Source organism: Electrona antarctica (assembly GCF_951216825.1).
Source record: "Electrona antarctica genome assembly, chromosome: 9".
Lineage (NCBI taxonomy): Eukaryota > Metazoa > Chordata > Actinopteri > Myctophiformes > Myctophidae > Electrona > Electrona antarctica.
This window is the reverse complement of record NC_136790.1, coordinates 16,006,854-16,025,155: the sequence shown is the minus strand read 5'-3', so window position 1 is coordinate 16,025,155 and position 18,302 is coordinate 16,006,854. Positions and strand designations below refer to the sequence as shown.

Genomic DNA, 18,302 nt, shown 5'->3' with positions numbered 1-18,302 from the left:
TACCTGCTCACATGGTGGTTGGTTGTAGCCTATACTGCCCCGTACCGCCACGGCACCGGCACCGGCACCGGCACCGGCACCGGCACCGGCACCGCTCCAACCACTTTCTGCACGGATTGTGATTTCTGTGGATGGAAGGATGCTCCTCTCCAGCAGCCCGGAGAATGAGTTTAACCCGTTAGTTAACAACCCCCGTTCACGTTCAGTCAGAAGATGTATACTCACATGTAAAAGATCAAATGCTCTAATGCTGCAATGTTGATAGGCATATTACAAGTAAAGGTCCTGTATTTATGTACTTGAGTGAAAGAAAGAAAGAAAGAAAGAAAGAAAGAAAGAAAGAAAGAAAGAAAGAAAGAAAGACATGAAGTCGGCCTCCTGGTGGCGCTATAAAAGGCAGATGCGGAAAATGCAGGTCAAAAGTTTGTCCTTGGTCTCTAGGGAGTGTGCATGCAACGTTTCACGCATGCAGATAGGTGCAGTTTTAGGTAAAAAATGTGAAAAGCTGCCTCATGGTCGTGCTATAACTGGCCATTCTGGAAAATGTGGGGCAGAGGTTCATCGTTGGCATCCAGGGAGTGTGTGTGCAAAGTTTGGCATCGACCGGGTTAACGGTGCCGGAGATTAGCTGGTAACAGACGGATGGAAGGACACACACACACGGACGAGTGCAAAACATACTCTCTCCCCATGCCTTCGGCCTGGTGGAGACAAAAATACATGAATAAATACATAAATCATTGAATGTGCAATCTAAATACAGCTGGGTGGCATTTTATGGCTATAGTCTTGCACCTTTATAGTAGCATCATTTTAACAGCTGGTTAATTGTGTAAGGCACTCTGAAACAAATGCAGGTCTATTGCACAGATTTGCTGTCCCCAATAATGTCTCCATTCAGCGGTCAACATACTATAGCAATCTGAGAACCCGTCGTCAAAGAAATAATGGAAAAACAGCTCCCTCTTTTCAGTCAACAGTCTGTCTTGAGGGACTAGCACAATTAAATAGTGGTTCTGGAGAGAACGTGTAGTGAACAGTTGTTTTCCAAACAACATATAAATCTACAACTCTGAAGGAGACAGATATTAGTATTAGTATATACAGTATTCAATACACTCTTTAAAGGGATTTTGACATAAAAAGAAAAAAGGTTTTGTAATTTTCCTTAAATTTCTTTTTAGGTTTTCTGAGCTCTGAGCTCAAGCAAGTGCTCTGCTGTGATGTCAGTCTGCAAATCCAATATGTCAATGGGATTTGCCAGCAGATGTCACTGTTTTAACTGTTTTGCCTGTTTTTATTGCAGCTCAAAAGGCTTCCAAACCCCAGAGAAAACTCCAGAACACACAGAAAATCCACTGAATGTTCAAAGTTCAGGTTTTTTAGGTGTAATTGAGGTCATAAAACCTAAAAGAAAAACGAAAAATAAATAAAGTAATGTCATGAAACCTTTAATACTGTATCATCTCTTTATTTATGCATCACAGCAGTTTTTTTTACAAAGATAAATAAATATATTTTAAAATACATTCCTTGTCGCTGTCGCCTAATCTGTATAAAAGTATAGACCGCTTACATATATTGTTTTATTCAAAGCAGACCAGAGGTAGAAAACTGTTGTTCCCTGATGTCATCGCTAGGGACACATGCATCAGTAAATGGTGCACTTAAAAATGGTGCATTCATAGAGCACCTTTATATAGATTGTGCATTATATTCACCCATTCACACACCGATGGCAGCGGAAACCATGCAAGGCACCAACCAGCACATCAGGAGCAAAAGGGGTTCAGTGTCTTGCTCAAGGACACTTCGACACTAACTCTGGGGGAGCCCGGGTTCTTTCATGAGTAAGCAGGAACTGGGGGTGGCAATGAAGGACCGGAAAGTCTGGCGTGGCATTGTGAAATCCATGATCTCGACAGCGGTCGAAAAATGATGATGATGATATTGTTTTTAAATTAAATATGTACAGTCAATGAAAAGCTCTCAATGTACTGATATGCCCCATATACTCATTAGTAACATACTGTTAAAAAGGTGATAATTCATTGTAAGGCACACAGGTGTACACAGTCACTAATAGCACAAAGAACTCAATGTGTGTTTACCTCAAGGATATTGACAACATTATGTACACAACATAGTATTTAAATATATATAAATAAACACAATTCAGTGTATAATACAGTTAAAGAAATACAAAAATTAAAAAAGCCATATCAACAGCTTATAAACATTTTGCAATGTGCAATAACAACATGTATAAGGCACTGTATACATCTTAGTTAACCCATTTAGGCCTGACATCGAAATTAAAGATTTGTGCCGCATTTTCACGATTTTTCAAAAATAGCAGACCTAGATCTGCTATTTTTCAATAGCTAAAGTATAACATAATGCTTAGTTAAAACACCAAAAGGGGTTCCCGCCCCAAATGGGTTAATGTGAATTAATGTGAGAATTTGGGTCGGTATCGCATGAACAGGTCTCCTTCCGGCTGCATCATTCCAAAGCCATAGCGACTGGCGTTCACTTCGGGCATCTGTGCATGTGATGGCTCACACAGCTCCACATCGTAACCAGAACACACCATGAAGACGAACCTGAAGACACACACACAAAGGAAAGGAACAAGTACTTTTAAAAAGAGCTGTGTTGCATGTTGAAGCAAATAAGTAATCCGCTCTGTATAGTCTCGCATTGTCAGACTGTTGCCTCTCGTACATTTTCAAATGCTTCCGTCATACAGTCTGGAGAACGGAAGCTCTGAACATGAGCAAGCGATAAAGCGGAAGTGAAGCTTCCTCCCCACTTCCGTTTCGTCTTTACAGTCGCGCAAATGTATCTAATCTAATCTATGCAGATCTAAGCATATATAGCTTGCTGCTTAGCCGAAATGTTAATACAAAAAATAAAATGTAAAGATATTTTTAAAAATATTTTTGTGAACCGAAATGGCAGCTTCCTTGCTCGGATTTCGGGACGTGTATAGTTCCAGAATCTATATAGCATTCGGAGATTGTGGAATAGTTGGCGAGACTATCCGTTCTGCAGCAGTAATCATAAATTATCAGTTAAACTTATCAAAAGATTTCCTCATAAATGAGACGTAGCTTGCTGAGTTAGTTCAATCAGACATACTCGAGGGGGTTCATGCCGTGCTCAAAGGCGCATACTATACTCAAGGGGTTAACATGCTGCTTTACTATGTGGGTGTACAAGTGTGCACTGTGCAAGTCTCACACGTCATTCGCCGATGCGGCAGTCAGCTGACCAATTGGGCGGGCTACTTAAGCTCACTAGACTGCATGCTCTTCCTGCCTTCCTCTGCATATGGTTCCTGGTTGTATGTGATGTTTTTTCCCACCACCACCACCGGTGGGCTCTGTTATTTAAGCTCCCCATGGGGGTTTTATTGTATATCTATCTCCCTGCTCTTAATGTTTTATGTTGGTGCTTAATCCCTGGGTCAAGAATACTACTCACTGTCTGATGGTGTTGATGGCGAACTGCTTCCCCACACAGCCATTGGTCCCCGCACCCCATGGCATGGTGTAGTATTTCAGGCACCTCCCACTTTTATAGAAGTCTCTCTTCGGCGATCCATCTTCATTCAGGAAGCGGTCGTACTTGTACTTCTGTGAGGGTTGGGGGGGAGAAAAAAAAGACGTGTTTTTACTAGGCAGCAAACTTTACAACACGACAAACAACACTCCAAATGTTAGCATTCACTTATTGTAGGAAAAAGCTTTCGACTGAGAAAGGAGAGAGGCCGCACAGCTCGTAGTCACGATGCCATCAACTTTTTATTTTTCCAACGTTTCGGCAACAAGTTGCCTTCTTCAGGGACAGGAAAAAGCTTTCGCACAGCTAGAAATCAGGTGTACAGTGAGTTGGAGGCCATCGATATTGTCCTTTTCTTTTTGCTGAGGTTTGCGTGATCTGCGCAAAAGGACAGTTAACACATTTTGGGACGGGAACCCCTTTTGGTGTTTTAAACATTGTTATAATTTAGCTATTGAAAAATAGCAGATCTACAAGCTCATAGCGCGCCACCGAGTGGCGCGCTACGAGCTTGTTGGTCTGCTATTTTTTTTAAATCGTGAAAATATGCACAGGTGCGTAGGCCAGTGGACACCAATGAAAGGAATTGCCTTATTAAAAGAAAAAAATCACACCTGTGTGAACTGAGTGGTGCAGTGACGTCACACACTAACCATGCTCACATGTATGTGGGGCCACGTACATTTACACAGGTACACGGGTACAGACACGGGTACAGACAAAGCTGGTTATTGGAGTGGTTTGCACCACTCAAAAACTCTTGTTATTCCACTAGAGGTAATGCCATTAGTGACATGTTTGAAGCAGCCAAGCAGATGTTTGAAGCAGCCAAGCAGATACACAGTGTGCGGGTGTATTTTCATAGCATTCACTTATTCAAATCTCGGCTCTACGTTTAATTTGCTGGCTGGTGCCCATGGTGGCATATTTAAACTTAATTGCTGCTGGAGGACAGACTTGTATAATAATGAAGTTACTCCCTTCCCACGCCTATTAGATATGTTTCTGTTCCCAGCTAATCCTGCGGTCGTTCCCAGGTCCCTGGTCGACCCCCTCCCCCCTCCCCTGGGTATTCCAGGGTCAGTTTAGTGTAGGCGTGATTCCTTACACAAACAATCACAGAGACGATAATTCTCTATAATAAAGGCTGCTTCAAACATGTCACTAATAGCATTACCTCTAGTGGAATAACAAGCCATTTATTACTTTCATAGGAAGGAACACAAACCTGTGGCTCCTGGTAAATCTCTGGGTCCCTTTGAGGGCTGAGGAAAGGAAACAACACCACCCTGTCTCCCTTCCTTAGCAGGTATTCCCGTCCATCTGCCATGTGCAAGGGCTTGTCCTGCACTACCTCTCTGGTGATAAAGGGGGCAGCGGTGAGTCTCAGTGCCTCTTCCAATGCACTATCTGGGGAAGGGGAAATGTGTAAATTAAAATGGATAGATAGATACATTGATAAAATAGTCATTCTATATCACATCCTTCACACGAACAGGGGTTACAAAGCTCACCAAACACAGGGGTGTGTGCATCCCCGTCCAATGATGCACTCTGCGACGTGTCCTTTTTGGAGCATCTGCTGAATTCTGACTTCACAGCTGTCATGGCGTCGGGGTTCGTCAACAGGTAGCCCAGGAGCCAAAACGCAGCAGGACCGACATTACCCTGGAAACACATGGAGACGGACGTGAGGGCAATGCTATGTTACACTTATGCTCTGAAGCACGGCAAGCAGTCGGTAGCAATGTAGATTCCCGCTGAGGATGCCGTGGGCGCGTTCTCTCCTCCGCGTCATCAGTGCCCATACCCTAGGTGGGGCACGTTCTCCCCGTGTCCCCCTAGGGTAGGTACCCTGACTACCTCATAAAAAACATGCAGTAATCCTGGTCTCTATACTGCCTCCCCCTGGCAAGCCACTGGTTGGAATAATGTCTTCCTTCCACACGCTACGTCCAACCGGGGAAACTCCCCCCCCGTCCCCCATCCCCGTCCCCCGTCAGGTGAAAAGAAGCATATAGCAGAGGGACTCCTCATGCATTGAAACAAGCATGAGGCCGGTCCGTTGCTCTCCCCAGGTTGGGAGAGGGAGTGTAGCGCCCAGGATTACAATAGACAATTGACACTGGGTGAAAAAAATGCGTTACAAAAATCGTGGGATCTTTAAAAAAAACAAAACAACAACAACGTAACATGCCAAATAGCCGATATACACTCGAACATCAGCGATGCATATGCCATGCATTGTGAGCTTGTCGATCAGCAATTTTTGTTGAGCAAACACTAGCTACTCCTTCCTTTCACTCTCACCTCTCACTTTGTATTACTGACTGACAGCAAAGCACATCATCGTGTCTTATCAGTTTTACACAAAAGGCAATCCTCTACTTAGGTTCAATTAAATAACAAAGGCTGATTAATTATTGAGTCCAATGGCACTTGATGAGGGAAAACAGAAGGGTTTCCTTTTTCACGCGTCTGTGATGTATGAGCTCCACTCTGGATATTGTCAGCGACTAAGTGCAGTGCAGTAATGGTTTACTTAAAAAGGAAAGCCATTTGGAAAGCCACCGAGGACCTGATGTGGAATGTTAGGTTGCGTGCTACTGTAGGTGGAACTCTGAATTTAGATCCTTGCTGATTTACTAGTCCTGCCTGCCTGGTACTCATCAAAATATAAAACTGTGACCATTGTGGAAATGTCAAAGTGAAGAAATTATCACAAAACCTCAGATGACAATGGTCTGAAATGATGGCTATAGAAGGTATAACGCATCATGCATAAAGTGAGTGGCAAATCAAGTGGCAAAGTGAGTTTAACGTCGTTTAATGCAATCAGATAGGACTTTTCTGTTTGGATGTATGGGCTGTGTGTGTCAAGTAAAATAACGTGTGTAATTCCAACGTGTGTAGTCATCTATCAAGTCCATTAATAATTAGTTTGTCTAAAATCCTGTCTCCAATAATTATTCATCATGAATCAATGACAAGCATGTTAATATGTTCTGCACCTTTTTGACCACAGAAAGACTAAACTTGAGAGTTTTAAGATAATTTTGTGAGTAACAATTCAACCGTCATGGTGAAAGTTAAAACAGAGTCTGCAACAGTCAGGTGACAGTTTAGTTCAATTTAGCCTCCATGCCTTCAATATCTTATTATTCATTAAGTCTGTTAACATGACTTGTAAATGTATCAGCACCATTGACTGAAGACAAATTAATGCAAGGCCAACAGCACACTCTTGTGGTCCAAAGAAGTGCTGCACGTATCTGATAGCTCTACACAGCAGTGGTTCTCAACCAGTGGTCCTTGAGGGGGTTCCAGGTGGTCCCCAGCTAAATGATGGAGAGTTGGTAACCAAATGGACCCTTTTTGGTTTCATTGTACGCTCTCAAGAATTAAATTATTGTTCAACTAATTATTAAACTATTAAACTATACTAAAGAAATATTAAACTAATTATTGTGTGTCTGCATTACTTAATTTACAAGAAGTCTACACAACTCTCCTATGGTACCACATCAATACAGCATGGAATTGTGGACAAGATCTTATCCTATAACAAAATTATTTTGTTTTGTTTTTTTCATGGACCTGCTTAAATTCTACACATTATTCAAACGTATATGTTATGGCATGAATCTGATCAAAAGAAGAAAAACAGCAGAGAGTAAGGCCCTCATTTATCAACCGTGCGTACGCCAAAATATGGGTGTACGCCGAAATTACCGCAATTTTCGGCATTTACGATTTGCGCCAAAGATTGAAAATGATCTTGTGCCAAGACAAAACTCACGTCTGGTCGGGAGCTGTCGTACGCTTTGTCCTCACCTGTTTTTCTGTCGTAGAACAGCGGAGCAGCATTGTTTGACCAGCTGAGAGGCTGTCACAGGCATCGAAACATATGTATTCACTCCTAAAATGTTTATATAAAACTGTATAGGTATATATGGGCTAAATACATATGAAATTAGTAGGAGATTTCCAACTTTACAAGTAATTATCGCGCAATTAAAAACAATGTTGCAAGTTAGATGCTTAAGCCATTTAAACAGTGTTTTGCATGAGCGCATACATGCGAGGATTTGGGCTGTCTGTGCTGAAATATTTCCATGACGGGACGTTGGAGAGTACTATAGGCTAGTGCAGTGCTGCAGCTGCGGAGAGTCCCAACGTGGTAGCCTACTGTAGCCTAATCTACAGCAGGCCGATGTCTTTCTGGAGTTACGGTATGTGCAATCTCCTCCTCGTTTAATAAACCCGACGCGTCGCTCGAATGCCAAATGTACCGTGCCAGCGCACGTGGGAACCGCATCGGAGATATAGGTAGGCTACCCAGCCAGCCCACCACCACCAGTGCCCAGCCACTGCAGCGACTGCGAGGCAATCTAAATAGTCTGTCGAACGTGCGGTGCATGGTCAGTTGGTCACGGTCACGGACGGACCACAGTGATAGAGAGAGACAGACAGACAGGACAGGAGGAGCACCTATGCAAAACAGCAGCCTGTGTGTGCCTATTTGTTATTTAATTCATGGTTCACAGGTTCAGGTTTTCGTTCACCAATATATCTTGTTGTATATTAAATTAAAAAGACTTTAATAATTTAATATACAACTAACAACACACAGTGACAGTTGCTTGCAAATTGCTATATGTGCGTGCGTGCGGGGGGGGGGGGGGGGGGGGGTGATGCGGGCAGCAAGGGAAGCGAAGCGAGAGGAGAAACAGACAGCGTAGTCCTACAGCTTTATTTAATTCATGCAGGTTTATTTATTTAAGATACAACAAGTTGCTTGTGCGTGCGTCTGTGTGTGTGTGTGTGTGTGTGTGTGTGTGTATGGGAGGGGGCAAGCGAGTGAAACTTTTATTTTCCTGTAACCATGGTTTCCAGGTCGTATTGCAGTTGTTCATGTCGCAAAAACGAGGGCGAGGCTTGATTTTATAGGGCGTGCCAGATTGATTTCAGCCGTCACATTTATCACTGCTAGGAATGAAATTAGGAAGAAACAGCTGTCTGCGATCACTTTGTAAATGCCGACCCGACGTGGGTGTACTACGAATCCTACACTCGAATTTGGGGCAGATTTTACACTCGATTGATAAATGAGGGCCTAAGTGTTTTTAACACTGGTGCGTTTTTCCGGCTGATGTGAAAACCACAGGATGTGAGATTGTCATCTCTCTGCTGGGTGGCAGTTTGTTTTTTCCACAAGTTGCTGATATTGCTGTTATCAGTTTCCACTGATAACAGCAATATCCAACCTGAACTGAACAGAAACCACATACATAATCATTAATCACATAGATAGGAATCATGTTCATAACATATGGGACCTGCTTAAAACTCCTTAAGTGCCAGGGGGTGGACACCAGTTTTGGTCCTGGGTGCCACTGCCCCCCAGTGGCGTGCACAGATAGACACTAGGGGGTGCTAGAGCACCCCCTGCCCTTTTGGCAATGTGCCCTTTTGAAAACAAAAAACAAAAACAAAAAACTTTTTTTTAATTTTTTTTTAGATTTTTCAAAAATAGCAGACCTACAAGTTCATAGCGCGCCACTCAGTGGCGCGCTATGAGCTTGTAGATCTGCTATTTTTCAATAGCTAAAGCATAACATAATGCTAACACCAAAAGGGGTTCCCGCCCAAAATAGATTAAGGCAACCGGCCGGTTCCACGCGCTGCACAAGGTGCCCTTTTTTAACTTGAGCACCTGCCCCTCTAAATGTCTGTGCACGCCACTGCTGTCCCCATTATAAATAAAAGAAAGAAAATGTAATTCTAGTGTGCATGTCATGTGCATGTCATCACCTGCACACCAGATTAGAGGAATTTTCAAAATATGGATTCAAAATTTAAATTAAAAAAAAAAAGAATAAACAAAAAATCTCGGTTTCTCGTTGGTGGCAACCAGTACATGGTTAGATTAATCTCGTGATCTCGTGGGTGGCACCTAAACAGTTAAATTCTACTGAAACGCATTATTCAAACATTACTTTATAGAAACTATAGAAAATAATTATGTGATGGCGTGAATCTGAACTGAAAAAAGAGAAAATGCAACACATCTGAGAGACAGTAAACACTTTCAAAATAACTTTAGGCCAACACTTAATACTAATATTCATGTGATTTGTACATCATGCTGTCTCCTGGATTCCCCTGTTCTGTAGCCCCCGTACGTAACAGTAATATTGGTATTAGTGTTGGTCTGAATGTTGTTTTTTTCAAAAGTGTTTCCTTGAACATGTGAAAACCACAGGACGTTTTGCCAGTCATCTCTCTGCTGTGTGGCAGTTTTTTTTCTTTCTCACAAGTAGGCAACCACAGTTTCCACTGGTAACAGAAACCAAACCACAGAATGTTTAGTTTCCTTTAAAATATGCAAGGTGCAGGCTGCAATAGAGCACAGAAGTGTCACCTCACTTCCGTGCTCTAAGGATTTTGGTCCCTTAACCCATTTTGACCTGAGATCAGATTTCTAAAAATGTCTTCTACATCCTGACAGTTTTCTGAAAAAGCTATGTTTCTATGTCAGTCGTTCTTCGATTTTTCAAAAATAGCAGACCTACAAGCTCGTAGCGCGCCACTCGGTGGCGCGCTATGAGCTTGTAGATCTGCTATTTTTCAATAGCTAAAGCATAACATAATGCTAACACCAAAAGGGGTTCCCGCCCAATACTACAGTATACACATGTGTATTTGTAAGTTGTCCTGCATGGTTTTTAACAACCCAACAGCCAACAGGCTGCAGCAAGAAACTGAAAACCAGATTTACAAACATCAACATTAATTCGGACGACATTACAGACAAGCTGTATGTGGCTAATCGCTTAAACATATACAACCATAACCACACGACTGGTTAACAAACTATTTGGTGTAAAGCACATCCATGCATTTTGAAATTACAATAATCTTGGTGCAAAGACAATTTGGAGACAATTGAGCAACAAAACAAGGCTATTGGCCAATATCCCTGCCAAATTTCTCAGAGACTCCATTGCTCCAATCATTGCCCACATAATAAACCTCTCCATCAAACAAGATCTAAAAACAGTGAGAGTAACCCGTAAAAAAAGGAAGTAAATTAACTACTTCAACTACCGGCCTATTTCGATAGAGAGCTCCACAAATCACGCTCAACACAGATTTGGCTCAAACATTAGTTCTCCGACGTTCTATGCCACCAAAATGTGGAACGCCTTACCAACAGTCATACAAAGTGTGAATTCCTACTCTCCTTCAAAACCGCTCTAAAAGAGTACTGACTGGTTGCTGCAATTCGGAACTAAAAACTAAACTAAAAAATCAACATAAATGCCCCCCCCCCCCCCCCCCCCAAACTGTACATATTTTTCTTGTTGATTAGTACTCGTTTCGGTCGTTTGTATGATGTTTTTGCATATTAATGTTATATTTGTCTGTCACTCGCTAAATGTACTCAGGACCCCAATGGAAACAAGCCATAGTGCTTTCTTGGGTTCAATCCGTTTAGCATTGTATTAAACTGTACTCTTCAGTGCCTTTCATGGAAAGATTCATTTTAAATATTGGATTTGGAATGTTGATTGATAGATACAAAACCACAGGTGGAGGGTAGATATTACAGTAAATTGGAAATTTGTAAATGTGACTATTCTTGAATAAGTTATGGTACAAAAACAAAATGAGGTCCCAAAGGCATTCAGTTCATCTCAAAGCTTCCTGCCATTCTGTATGCCGTTATGTTACCCCTCCAGGCAGTGAATAAAATACATTTCTGAATGCTCAAAAATGCTGATGCAGAAAATATGATTTCAATTTGATGATTTTAACATTTGCATAAATGTAAATATACAGTTTAAAATACACCCTGCTCATCAATACTTTTGTTCGCTTTGGTATACTGGCATGTTTGTGATGATTGTGTTCAATGATTTCCCTAAATTAATTTTGGGCGGGAACCCCTTTTGGTGTTAGTATTATGTTATGCTTTAGCTATTGAAAAATAGCAGATCTACAAGCTCATAGCGCGCCACCGAGTGGCATTCATATAAAAAATAAATTCACATGCATGTCCTATATAGCCAAAGCCAACTCTATATTGTAGCCAAAGCCTATATTGTACAATCCTGCTTGTTCAGACAAGCCTGCAATATAAGGACTATAAACGTCAACACCAAACGATATACCATCCTCTTTCTGAACGAAAGATCGAAGTAGACAGTTATAAGTAATAAGTTATACGTTATCTGCAAATCCATTCATGTGGGTTGTATGTTGACCTGTCATTGTGGTCTTGCATATTAGTGGGGCAAGAAAAACATCCTCTTAGAATATGTTTTGCATTCTCATAAAGTCTGATATAGTCTCAGATACTCACTGACCACAGTGGACCCCTAATTGTAAACTGAAATGTCTGCCAGCTTCAGCCACTATTAACAGTAAACACCGGAGTTGTTGAACTAAGCAACGGATCCAAGTAGAATGATTTCTAAATTATTGTTTGCGTTTTCTAGTATTAATTTGGACAGGTGCCGTGCCCATTCTCGCAGAGCCTAATCGTCCTCATGGAAAATACAGGTTTTGTGAACGTAGGTAGGCTCCTCCTCTAACAGGGATGACTCACCAGTGTGGCCCAGAGTTGCAGCAGGGCAGCCTTTCTCTGCATCTCCTCATCAGCTCCTTCCTCCTTCAAGAGCTGTCTGTAGTCATGCAGCCAGGGGCTGCTGGAGCCCCAGGTCCCACGCGTCAACCCCGCTGACGCCAATAACTCGCAGAGTCGAGTGCGCACACTATGGGCTCTCCTCTTCTCGTCTGACGCACAGACACAGACAGACAAACACAACAAACGTGGACACATTGAGTCAACGGTAATCAAATAAACAATCAATTGGATCTCGTTTGACATATTGTGACTAAAATGGATAGATATACAGATCATAATGAAACGTGCGAGTAAGAGGTGTGATAGCAAAACATAAATAAACACAGGCAGGATTAGATGAGCTATCAACAAATGTGCTTTGTCACAAGTGACAATATGGCATGGCATGGGTGGAGCAGATGCTATCAGAAAGAGGAACACTCATTCAGTAGAACACTGCGGTGCCCGGAAATATTGGTGTATGAAATAGGAGAAGAAAGCCAAAAAAAATCACATCCGTGTGAAGTGAGGAGCGCTCTTATCATCGTACATCATCATGACGTAACATGTCGATTTGCTCGTCCACATAATGGCGTACATTCTCCATTCATTGTCAATGGGAATTTTAATCTTTGTGTAGGACAGAAATAGCCGATTTGCTCGTCCACATATGACGTAAATTCTCCATTCATTGTCAATAGGAATTGAATGTTTGTGTAAGCCGAAAATCTCCACTAATAGCTGAATATGGGAGGGGCTAGCAGCCCTCAAAAAACAAACAGAGAAAGTGCACAAGACACAATGCGTTTAAAACTAACCATGGCAACCGGGAAACAATTCTAAATAAACTTCCACTGATGATGTCACCGCACAATGACAAAATGTCTACACTGTGAATGATGACATTGCAGTCTGCCTCTTGCCAAGTAAGGTCATGATGATGAAGTCAATGAACACAACATCACTTGATTCACTTTGACACTTCGCACTGTGACTCATAGTTTGTCAACATTGCTAAATCAGTGCTATGCGAGAGAGAATACCCCTAGCCGCCTACACTCTGTCATGCTAGACTAGGCTTTTTGTGCACAGTTACCTGCTTTAAGCTGCTTCCTTGCCAGCTTTGTCAAGAGGGCGTCAAACTTGCGGTACTCCTGATAGACTTCTGAAGGGTCTACGGAGTTGTTGTTCTGCTCTCCGCCAAACAGTGTGAGGTACCCTGCCCTGAAGAGAAAGAAGAGGTGGAATTATGTAGGTGTGGAGAAAAAGACACTAACTTACCACGCTAAAAAAGTGGTTTAATGGACACAGAATGATAAATGGTGAGGATGTCCCTCTAGCAGGATTTACAAGCCCCCCCATTTAAAAAGCCACCTCACGTAAACAGCCACTTCAAGTCAATAGGTAGTTTCCTCTGGCCCACCCAACTTGCAGCATTTCCCCCGAAAGAGGATGTCACGATATATAATAAACGCTGCAGTCACACTCCAGTCCAGATGTCACCTCAACAAGTTTGCACTCTTTCCTCCGCTGACAAACGATGCCTCACATCATAACAAAACAAAAAGCTATAGCCACCAAAAGAAGGTGGGGGTTTAAATGAGATCGGTGAGCTAATATTTATTTGAAGCATTATGTCACGCATACATTTCTTCCTGCGGTGTTTACAAAAAGAGGATCATGTGAAGGAATGGAGTTGTAAATTGTTTAGCTAAGGCACTTTGACGTGAACCCTTGTGACGTGCATGGCTCAGGGTGCGGGGGAGGTCTTCCATACCTAAACAGTAAGCTGTAACAGAAGTTGAATAAGCCGTCCACTTTCCAGTCTGTCTGGTTCTGAGGCGTACTGGCTTTCAGCAGCACCTGTAGATGTCTATGCATGGTGCCATACAGCCGGGATAAGTTTGCCCCCTGGAAGTGCCTAAAGACAACAACAAAAAAGATGAAAGAGTTACAAGAGTTGGGTAATATAATTGCAATAGCATACATTTCATAACACTGACTGATGGTGATTGTGAAATACAACGTATTGTAGTCAATGTGCATTGTGTGCAACCCGCTGACTCACTGCAGAAGCATTGCCTTTCTCCCTTTTCTTATATGCTTGCTTCATAGCAAAACCTGCAGATACGATCTAGTACAGAGGTGGGCCGACATTGTGTGGAGAAAACTGTTCAATAGCAGGACCAGCACTGCCCTACATTTAATCAGAGAACGGGCCATGCTTAGGCTATCGAGTTCCCTGTCACAGAATACCCTGTATTCAAAGTGTTCAGATCAAGGAAATGGTGAAGCCTTTGTGTATGAATTTCCCGCTTTACATGTGTTCAGACTTTAGTGTTACAATGGCTTGAGGACATACTGTTTCATCATGGCTTTTTCTTTAGCTGGATTGTGGTGGGGGAGCTGCAAGCTGAAGATTCTATCGATGAGACCGTTAGCAATGCGTGTGAAATCCAGGGACACCACATCTTCAATCACGTTATCATAGGAGTGAGGGTCCAACAGCACGGTCACATACAGCCCAGCAACACGCACCTGTAATTAATAGATACATAATTAATAATAGAATGTCAACAATACCAAGGTGAAAACGAGCAACTCAGTTGTAAAACAATGTGTTGAAATTTTACATATGCATTAATTGTATTGATTCACTTATTTTGTTTTGTAAACCACCTCAAATCATGTAATATTTATATGTTTATTTTATTATTGTTAATAACAAACATACTATATTAAACATACCTCACGAGACACTGTACAGAACAACTAATGTAATATTTGAATACATCATTATAATTTTATTGTTAATTGGCGGCACGGGAGGGGTGGTGGTGGGAGGATGGAATTTGTGCTAGTTAAAGCATTTACCCAGTTGTAAAGGATGCTTTGAAAACGTTTATTGAGCTAACAACAACTGTTTAGAACTGCTCCACTACAATTAACTGCATTTATGACATCTAATCTATACATCCATTAACCCTTCTAATGCCTTCTAAATCAGTAGTTCTCACACCTTCAAGATTTTTCAAGAACATTAAAATATAGCCAATCAGAGATTAAAATAGGGTGCATTTTGTATCCCAAAACGCAATTTATAGTTAAGGGACGCAATAAAACAACGACCTCTGCATCCACGGAATCATGCACTACTGTACTACTGTACTGTTTTTTTATTCTAGTTTATTTTGCTAGCTTTAGTTATAATAATCATTTCTTCTTCTGTTTTCTACATGAATATAACCACATTATAACCAATATAAAATGAAATGGGAGTTAAATGCTGCAATTTGTAAAAATGGCAAAATATGACTCCTATAACGTTGTTGAAGTGGGACTCATCTAAAAGACCATCCCTGCATTCCGGGACTCATTACATTGAAAACCTATTTACATCACAGGCCAATGTACAATCTCGCTTTTTTGATCAAGTTAAGAGGCAATAAATTATATAGGAAACAAAGTCACGGTATTTTCTATCTTGATTCTATAGCATCACCATTGACTGAACAGATGTCGACTCTACTGTAAACAATTGCTATACCATGCCCTAAGCCTAAACACTCTTAAGCCTCAGCCTACACGGTCATTAATTATACAGTGTATTTAAGTGTCAAACAAGATATTAAGCCTCAGCCTACATGGTCATTAATTACACTTTATTTAAGTGTCAAACAAGATATTAAGCCTCAGCCTACATGGTCATTAATTACACTTTATTTAAGTGTCAAACAAGATATTAAGTTCTCACCGTGAAAATGTCACCGTGCTTCGTCCTCATTCGATTTAAGAACTTGGCAGCATCTTTTCCAAATTCAAGCGCATGACCCAACCATGGAATGAGTCCTTTGTCTAACGGTGGGTCACTCTTACACCTAGAAAAGAAACGTACACAAATAAAGTCATTTGGTTGATTTTGGTACAGTAAGTACAGAGGCATATCATTTTTCTTTATTTAAAACCCATTCTGGGCGGGAACCCCTTTTGGTGTTAGCATTATGTTATGCTTTAGCTATTGAAAAATAGCAGATCTACAAGCTCATAGTGCGCCACCGAGTGGCGCGCTACGAGCTTGTAGGTCTGCTATTTTTGAAAAATCGAAGAACGACTGACATAGAAACATAGCTTTTTCAGAAAACTGTCAGGATGTAGAAGACATTTTTAGAATCTGATCTCAGGTCAAAATGGGTTAACCAAACCATTTCTTTAAAGAGTATAGGCTATTCATCATCATGCTACTGTATGGCAAATAGACCTACGTTCTACGACGTGCATGCAGTCCTACAGGTCTAGACTAATCAGCGACCCAGCTGTCTTAACCTGAATGTTCTCACCCATGTGCATTACATTACAAACAAAACACAATGATAGATTAATCATAAACTAATTGACTGTGAGCAAACTACTAATCTAATGAATTTACACACATACCGTAAGCACTTCATAATATTGTCAAACATCACCACAGTTCATATGAGGTTCCAAACATGAGAACATCTTATATATGTTTAATCTTCAAAGTTTACAATGCATCTGTATTGGTCTATAGTAGCCTATAGTTTTATTACATTCCAAACACAGATTGTATTGGGAGTTTAAATTGATTTGGAACAGCATTCAGGTATAGAGTCAAAATAAAATGAAATGAAACAAAAAGAATAGAGAAACAATAGCTTTGGATCAAGACTATGTATTTGATTTGATTTTTACATTTGCCTATCTATCATACAGTAGATACAAAAGTAAATGTCAGACTCGATGAAATACATGATAGTCTTAATCCAAGGCTGGAGAAACAAAAGTGTGCATAAGGCCTATAGGACCCTCTTGAAAACGAGATATTTTATCTCAAGGGGTTATTCCTAATAAAGAATTTCAATGTATATATATTCCCCCAGATAATGGTATTTTTGTGTAAAAATACTTAAGCCCACCGTAAACATACTGTATATCTCACTACAAAATGAATCCGGCACCCTTTTAGAATGACTCTCAAGTAAAAGGATTATCTGATATTACCTGTAAACTATACTAAGGATAAAAGAAAACAAAAAAGAATTCTGATATAAAAAGTAGGCTATTTACACTACATATCTAAAGTAAAGTAAACGAAAGGGGAGCCAGACCTGCAGTCTCTGAGCTTTTATTTCGTTTATTCTGAATGGTACCATCCAAATTAAGAAAATGTAGTTGGGATCTCCATTTGCCTCTTTTTTTAAAATATAATATAGGCCTATTTTGTGTTTATTTAAAATAAATATTTTATTTGAGGATGTAGGCCTATTGAGAATGCAGAAATGTCATTCCCTCTTGACAAAGACATTTAAATCCATAAATATTCCTTCAAGATTCAATTAATTTAAAACATGTACAGCCATGTATACTTCTCATGGGTGATGATGATCGTTGAATCATCTTCCTTGGTAGCAATGCTGCTGAGTAGCCTACGTGCTGACTATTTTGAACATGCTGACAGCATTAACTTGCTCACTATTTTCAAAAGCATTTGTTTCTATTGGCTGAATTGGAATGCCAATTTAACTATAGCTTGATCGAGGTGCGCTCGATATTGGAGTAAACGTATCGAGGGACGAGGGTAGCATACTAAATGTAAGATTGTATTGGAGTAGCCTACATGAAAGTAGACAAATAATAAACATATGCCTACTGTAGTGTAGGCCATACCAGGTACACAAGTCTAAATTAGCCTGCAGAGCGATCTACGGTAGTTTAATTTAAGTGGCTTAATTGTACCTTTTATTATGTTTAATGTCCTAAGCTAAACTCCTAACAGTATGATCTACAGAAAGCGCAAACAGTGGTCTTAAATCTAGACTTGTATCACTCACCTCGACCTAAAACAGGTCTTCTTTGCAAGAAAAAAGTAGAGGAGAACAGCTTGCACAAGAAGAAACGCCGTCCAAATCATGTTCGTGTGTGTCTGTCCTGCTGCACCTGACTCCACGGAGGCTGTTCGTGTGTGTCTGCTCTGCACCTGACTCCCACGGAGGCTGTGTGTGTCTGCTCTGTGTGTCTGCTCTGTGTGTCTGCTCTGCACCTGACTCCCACGGAGGCAGTCTGACTCTGACTGTGCAACTAA

General features: G+C 41.0%; 1 protein-coding gene across 1 annotated transcript; it reads right to left on the bottom strand.

Moving 5' to 3' along the window:
* Positions 1 to 1,543: 1,543 nt before the first annotated feature.
* Positions 1,544 to 18,259, bottom strand: LOC306929517 (prostacyclin synthase-like). Its single transcript, XM_079510078.1, has 10 exons — positions 18,052 to 18,259; positions 15,954 to 16,077; positions 14,562 to 14,737; positions 13,977 to 14,120; positions 13,296 to 13,423; positions 12,182 to 12,369; positions 5,082 to 5,235; positions 4,796 to 4,977; positions 3,490 to 3,641; positions 1,544 to 2,606 (listed from the first exon to the last, which is right to left on the bottom strand). Exons 1-10 carry the CDS (start codon positions 18,129 to 18,131, stop codon positions 2,453 to 2,455), a joined length of 1,482 nt encoding a protein of 493 aa, XP_079366204.1. The 5' UTR covers positions 18,132 to 18,259; the 3' UTR covers positions 1,544 to 2,452.
* Positions 18,260 to 18,302: the final 43 nt, after the last annotated feature.